Here is an 8,113-nt window from a genome sequence, read left to right on the forward strand (position 1 = left end):
TATATGTTTTAGTGTTGTTTATTTTGGTGAATATTATAGTACTTTTGTACTATTTGTTATTTGATATATATATATATATATATATATATATATATATATATATATATATATATATATATATATATATATATAATTGACTCATTTTTACTCTAAATAAATTAAATTATTAAATATAAAATATTATCATTAATATGGTAGATTATTTGAATTATTAATATAATTTAATTAGTTTTTAAATTTAAATATGATGTTAAATACAATGTCTATATTCAACTTTTAAATTATCAATGTAGTATATGTATTTTTTTAATTTAAATATTGAATTGAATTTAAAACATAAACCAAAATCTCAAATAAACTTAAAAAAAAATCAATTTTTGTAAATAGTTAAAATGCTTAAACATTCTAAATACAAACCTCAATTGAATTGTCAAATTACTTAAAATAATATATAAAAATTATTTTTATAGTAACCAGATATTCTTTTAAATGATTTTGAAAATTAATTAAAAAAGTATTAAAAAAAATATTATAAAATTATTTATATTTATATCTATCATCGAAATTAAAAGATGATCACATAAGTAAAACTTCAAATTATACGATGATAACAATTATTAAAAAACAACACTAAATTGAGAATAATATTATGTTTTATTTATGTGTTAGCAGCGGGTAAAGGCTATTGAGTAATGTTGTTCAAAATAGTTGAAATTATATATATATATATATATATATATATATATATATATATATATATATATATATATATATATATATATAAACTTAATGCAAAAATTATTATGTCAATGTTAATGTCAATAACATAATATTTTAATATATATATATATATATATATATATATATATATATATATATATATATATATATATATATATATAATATTTAACAATATTATTTTAATTTGTGCAATGTGTAGGCATTCGCCTAGTATTATATAAAGCTGAAGATGGCTGATGTTTTGATCCCCGAAACGATGTGTGCCTCAAAGTTATAGCTTCAATAAAGAACGAGGATGGATGATGCTTATATAGTATAATAGCTTACGTCAAGTTTTAAAACATATGCGAAGTGGGATGCTTTTAAAGTGGTTGCCAAGATAGAATGAAGCAAATTTAATCAGTCTGTTTCGAACTTCCAACCTGTTATTCATTACCACAACCTTAACCACCAGATCATGACTCTACTTTTATCTATAACCCATGGAACATGCATATATACATATAAATTTTTATAGGTGCATACTCATAAAAACGACACTAATACGAAAAAAATTGAGTAGTTGCACGGGACACTATATAGGCCGGCCCCTGATAAGGTGTATTGTAAATATGTCACATCCTAAGTGGTTGAGGTTTCAAGTTCTAAAATGGGAAAATGTGTAGATTTATAATGTCACATGCTCCCCGGTCGATGGCGAAAAATGCTGAATGGTGACAGTACATAGATTTCCTAAATCACAGACCGCCAATCATATTTACCAAAAATCTACAAGTCTTGATGTCGATAACCCTTTCCTGATTTGATTTCTACTCCATCCTAAGAACACGTGCAATTTTGAAAACGTCAACATGATGTTGGTGAGTTCACAGGTTTTGAGGTAAATGTATAATAACTCGTTTCAAAACTTTTTAGAAAATCTTTCTTCCTAGTTTCTTAGTTTCCGATGTCTTGTTATATCAACTCTTTAACTGTTAACCATATCTTATTGACATCTTGGATGTATTATTAATCCTAACTTACTATATTTGTAGGATATCTAACCATCATATCTTATTTTCTTTTAGGATAATTTATTAATCCTAATATACTATCTTGATAGGATATCTAATGATCCTATCTCATTATATTTTAGGATATTTTATTTATCCTAATTTACTATATTTGTAGGTTAATTGTAACATCTTGACATTGAGATATTTTCATTTTAAACTTTAGGTATGAGAATTTATTGCATTTTAGACCTTGGCTGTGAATTAATTGCAAAATTGGACCAAAAGGTCATTTTTGTAAATTTGGAAGTTGGGTACGTACGTTGGGCGTAGGTGGAAGAATGCAAACCCTAATTTTTAGTGTCCAGACACTATTTAAGCATCCTTAATTCCCAAACCTACCTTCTTTCATCAGCCTCTAACCCACATTCGTCCCCAAGCAAACTCTAATATATTTTTAGAACATTCTTGAGCATTTGTGTGTGTTTTGGTAACGTTGAAGGATAGAGGGGGAAGAGAAAATCATCTCGGAGGAGTGGCACTCTTTGGATCCAGAATAGCAACATCATTTGGCATCTTTCAGAGGTAAAAAGCCTTGACCTTGATTAAGAATTGTTTAGATCTTGCTTAGTTATGAAATGGTTTTCTTTGGGTCCTATAAGCTTGGTATTATGAATATGAGTTACTCTAATCCATATAAGCTGTCCTTTCAAACATTTTGGAGCATCTAGAAGCATAAAAATGTGATCTAGGTTGTTAGATTTCTTCCATTCATGAGTTTCAATGTCTTAATGGGTTAAATAGTTAGGGTTTTTGTGTTTGGGCACTTATTGTCCATGCAAGACCATAAAGTTGGAAACTTTACGGTTAAGGACGTTATTTTAAGGCTATATCTAGAATATATGCAAAAGAGATTAACGATTAAGCTCTTAATAAGAAGCAAAGGAATCCTGTTGTGAACGCTAAGCGTAGCCCATGAACGCTTAGTAATGGGAGACATCACTCACATGGGTTAATTTAGTCATTGGGTGTCAGCGGAAATCGAATGGTATCTTTCGGAGAACTTTAGATATCTGGATCCTTCAGCAAGAGAATTGTTGAAATGATGATCCGTCCGTTAATGTAATAATTACAATAAATCTAGTAATAAATTAATATCAATTTAATTAATGGACTTACCTTCTTATTTCAAAATTCTAAAATTAAAGTTAATCAGTTTATTTTGTTTATTTATTTAAATTTAAAAGATAAGAAAATCAATTTTAACAGTTTATTATTTTTTTTATCTTCATATAAATCCAAAGTTCTTAAATATTTTGATATTTATATTTATTTTTTTTAATTAACACATGTATTACATAGGTCATACATATAGTTTACTATTAAAAACAAAAAATAAGCCATGTTCATTTTACATCCTTTTATTTTAATACATATATATCTAAAATAAAATTCTGAGTTTTACGAGTCTAGCAATATCCACTAATAAACTCAAATAAAACATATATTTTTTTTTAATTATTTTTGGCTTAAAATAAGCATCTCAATTCATGTTACATAAATTTGCATTCCATATTCAAATAAAATACAAATGAAGACTTAAAAAATTCTTATTTTTTGTTTTATATGGTGTTTTGATCAAATGCTAGGCGAAAAATGTTAAGTAATTTTTTCAAGTACTATTTAAAATTTTAATTACTTTTTACCCCCATATGTTAAATTCTTGTGTGTTGTATAGATTTAGCTATGATGCGATAAAGATGAGTGGAGAGACTAGAGAGGGTATGAATGAGTCCATAACAAAGGAAGGTTGAAGTCATTATTGTCATAATGTTATAGAATAAAAAAAATTAATCTATTATTTTTACATCTCTCAACCTCTCTCAACCTGTCTACCGGATGGGTATAACACTAATATAATATAAATATAATACTAAAATCAATACGAATAGAAAGTATAAATCTAAACCACGAATTGTAATATTGAGTTATGGGATATAATCCATAAGAAGCACATGCAATAATAATTAGTGGGCTTCTCCCCAGGACCATAGAAATTTATGATATTCTCAACCACAATATCAAAGCCAAGTTTTCTTTATATATATATATATATATATATATATATATATATATATATATATATATATATATATATATATATATATATATATATATATATATATATATATATATATATATATATATATATATATATATATATATATATAGACACATACATACTAGCCGTCTACCCGCACCAATAGTGTTTTTACGCAAATAGTCTACTACACATAAGTTATTATCAATAAAAGTCATGTTAGGAGAAACGAATAAAAAATAAATAAAAATGAAAAGTTGGGATTTTTTAAAAATGCATATGAACACATGATTAGCTGATCATTATTGATCATGCAACACTTCCTTATACACGATATTTACCATATAAATTTCTTTGTTGTTGAATTATTCATCAGGTTTCACCAATACTTTTCTAGTGACACGCGATATCCCTCTAGATAATGCCACATAAAGTTGGTCATGCGAGAAACCGATTCTGGAAGATAAATTCCAACATCTGGTATTGTTTGTCCCTAAGCTTTATTTATTATCATTACAAAACATAATCGAATTGGAAATTGCTTTCTCTTCAGCTTGAACGGGAACATGTCATCTTCAGACGGACTTAGAGGAATCATTGGTAAAAATACCCTCTTTCCAGCATGTTTACCAACAGCTATTTCAGCATTAATGACATTGTGCTGAAAGCTTTTACATATCCCTGCCGTTGAATTATTGATCATGCAACACTTCCTTATACACGACATTTGACATATAAATTTCCCTGCCGTTGAATTATTCATCGGGTTTCACCAATACTTTTCTAGTGACACATGATATCCCTCTAGATAATGCCACATAAAGTTGGTCATGCGAAAAACCGATTCTGGAAGATAAATTTCTACATTTGGAATTGTTTGTCCCCGAGTTTTATTTATTATCATTACAAAACATAATCGAATTGGAAATGGCTTTCTCTTCAGCTTGAACGGAAACATGTCATCTTCAAACGGACTTAGAGGAATCATTGGTAAAAATACCCTTTTTCCAGCATGTTTACCAACAGTTATTTCAGCATCAATGACATTGTGCTGAAAGCTTTTACATATCAATATGGTGTCGTTACATGATCCATTTGACGTGTCGAGATTCCGTAACAGTATTATCAGGCATCTAACTTTCAGTCTTAAGTAATGAGGGGAAAAACCACTAACACTGAGCGTGTTCAAAAATTCCACAGGATAGAAATTATTTATATTGTCCACGACTTCATCAAAACTATAGTAAATTCTCTCTTCGTCATGGAATCGGCCAATCAAATAATCATTAATCTCATCAGCACTATCATTTCTTGTGGATAGTATTGCACGCGAAATAATATAATCTGGTTCAGATCTATTAATTTCAAAGGATGGAAAGATTGCATCAATCAAAGCATGCAATGAATTTTCTTTTTCAATGAAGGGAATTACCATATCATCAGGGATGCGCATAAAGTTTCCTTGCACCATTTCTTCAACTCCATCACTGACATGTATCACAAAGTCTGAGAACCATGGATCGGTTAGTGCTCTCATATTTATAGTTAACCGCAACTTGATAATCGAAGACCAAAGAGGCGACATTCGTATGCTAGAATCCATAGCCTGTGTTCGTGTTCCATGTCTAACCACTAACAATACTTGTCTGAAATCACCTCCTAAAACCATTATCTTTCCACCAAACGGGAGCATCACCCCAGTGATATCTTTCATTGTATGGTCAACCGCCTCCAACACATGTTTTTTAGCCATAGACACTTCGTCCCAAATGATTACTTTTGCAGTCCAAAGTAGTTGAGCAGTACCACTTTTGTCTTGAAATCTTGCAGACCGAGTTATTTTCAAGATTGATTGGAATTTTAAAGCGTGAGTGAGTTGTTCTCCCCCCTGGCATAATATTAGTCGCAACACCCGAATATGCGGTCGCGAGTCCGATATGACCACATGAACGAATATTAGCAAGTAAATCTTTGTACAATAACTTTTTCCATGTTCCACTAGGACCGGCTATGAAGAAAACTCTTGGAATATTATTATGGACATGCCGCTTTACCTCATCATACGCAAATTTATGTTTAGGATTGAGAAAATCTCGAGCTTGTAAATGTTCAGGTTCTAAAACTATAGAGTATTCTTCATTTACCTCACAAAAAACTCCAAATTCTAAATTGACATTTTGATTTATCTTTGGAAGATCAAAATCATCAATATATGTCACACCCCCAAACCAGAGCTGTGGAAACATCTGGGGGCGGATGAAGTCTATTATAACAATTGATCAGTAGCGATCAAAGCATTACACCCATTGTATTGAATATCTAATACGTTTACATTGTGCTCAAAACACTGTTTATACGATATCAAATGAATATGACAAAAATAAATAATGTAATGCGACGACGCCCTATCCTCGAAAAACTCTTTTATTAATTGTATACGGATTTCCTGAGAATACAATTGATTTTGAAAAGTGTCAACAATTAAATTGGTGAGTTCATAAGCGTTTAATACGACAAGGATTTTGTAACTGTTTCGTGTAAAATGATAGTGTATACTTCCAGAAAATCCAATATTTTCTTTAAAAATGAACTGTATGTCTTAATCCCAAGACTAAAAATGTAAGTAATGTTGTATTGAAAAATGGTGTTATGAAGTTTTATCTTTATATAAAACTACTTGAATGTATGTTAACCTCGTAAACCAAATGTTTCTTTGTTTCCCCATCTGAGTTCTTATAACTGTACTATGACTGATATGCCTGCTGCAACGTTCTTCAGGCGCCAGAATGTTAACGACATTTGTCACCCTAGACCTGCCGGTCCAACTGTAGCTAACAACTAGGGTGCGGGATTGTCAGTCCCATATAGATCTATACACAAGTGTCTCGTTCTCCCTCCAAGAGACTCTGGTTATAAATCAGGACTTTTGTTGGTACTTAGGTAAGTACTTGAATACATGTCTCACAAATAATTGATTTAACGAGTTTATGTGTAATGAACTGAAAATCCTTTTTCTTGTAAATAAAATAATTATACATTTAAATAATTATATGTTTCTTTCGAAATGATAGTTTAGTGTTTGGGACTCCTAAATTATAGCAATTATAGTTTATTATGTTTTTTTGATAAGACTATTAATATAATCTTTTATATAAATAAATAGTAGATATCTTGTCTAGTTTCTAAATGCATGGACAAAACATCATATTTTGGGTTGTAACCCCCAAAATGGTGAAATGACTAGAATGTAAACCTTTTTGTAAGAAAAGCTATATTTTGGTGAAAAACTTCAAAAACCTTGTAGTTTTACTATCATAATTTTTCTTATGATTTTATAACATAGATTATGTTTTTTTGTTAGTTTTACATTTCAAAACTAATATATCACAAATAGTTGCATAAAATCTAGTGATAACCATATCTCATATAAATAGTGTCTTTTATTAAACATAAAGATGAAACATGCAAGTATTAGAGTGATAAACCAAAATTTTACTTGTATTCCCCCTAAAACATGAAAAACTTGAAAGTGTGGGGGTATGAACTCACCTTAGGTGTGGCTGTAGTTCGATAAAGAGATGATTGTGGAGGTATTCAAGCCTAAAACACTTGATTGTGGTTGATGAACTTCCATGGAAATGATATTATCCTAAGAGTTTTAACACATAATAATTTGTGTAAATAGGATGAAACTAGTGTAAATCTGTGTGAAAACACTAGATTTTGAAGAAACACTTACCAAATACCAAGAACAAACTTGACGATTTTGAACTTGGAAGATTTTTTTTGGCTTGCTTCTTGAGAGAGTTTGGAGTCAACAGAAAAGAGAAATGGAAATGGTGGGGAATTTGTGGATGTTTCCTGCCATGTTTAAAGAAGAAAGAATGAGGTGATGTTTTCCTAGTTATTTGTTGGATATTAGCATTGATACATGCTGGGTAAACTTGGTATTGTAAAAGATGAACCATCAAGTCACAAAGTCAACCTTCTTTTCCCTTTATCCCCACCGAAATCCTCTACTTTTTACTGAAATCACATGTGAATTTTGCTTTGATGTGAATTTGGACTAGTGGGGATTTCGGTCTAGCATGTTTTCGTTTTGGCACCACACACCAAAGGGGGATTTCACTTGGTATCCTCCACTAAAGGGTGATTTCAGTCCTAGTGGTTTCTTAGCATGTGATTTCAGTTTTGGTGTTACCCACTAAAGGGTGATTTCGGTCTTGGGCAAACCAAAATCACTAGATTGTTTGGGTTCTATGCCGAAAACTCAAAAGCA

The 8,113-nt window shown here is 30.1% G+C and overlaps 1 protein-coding gene across 1 annotated transcript; it reads right to left on the bottom strand.

The window, feature by feature from the left end:
• Positions 1 to 4,603: 4,603 nt before the first annotated feature.
• Positions 4,604 to 5,587, bottom strand: LOC111903804 (uncharacterized). Its single transcript, XM_023899558.1, has one exon. It carries the CDS (start codon positions 5,585 to 5,587, stop codon positions 4,604 to 4,606), a length of 984 nt encoding a protein of 327 aa, XP_023755326.1.
• Positions 5,588 to 8,113: the final 2,526 nt, after the last annotated feature.

This window comes from Lactuca sativa, chromosome 8 (genome assembly GCF_002870075.4).
Source record: "Lactuca sativa cultivar Salinas chromosome 8, Lsat_Salinas_v11, whole genome shotgun sequence".
In the NCBI taxonomy this organism is placed as follows: domain Eukaryota; kingdom Viridiplantae; phylum Streptophyta; class Magnoliopsida; order Asterales; family Asteraceae; genus Lactuca; species Lactuca sativa.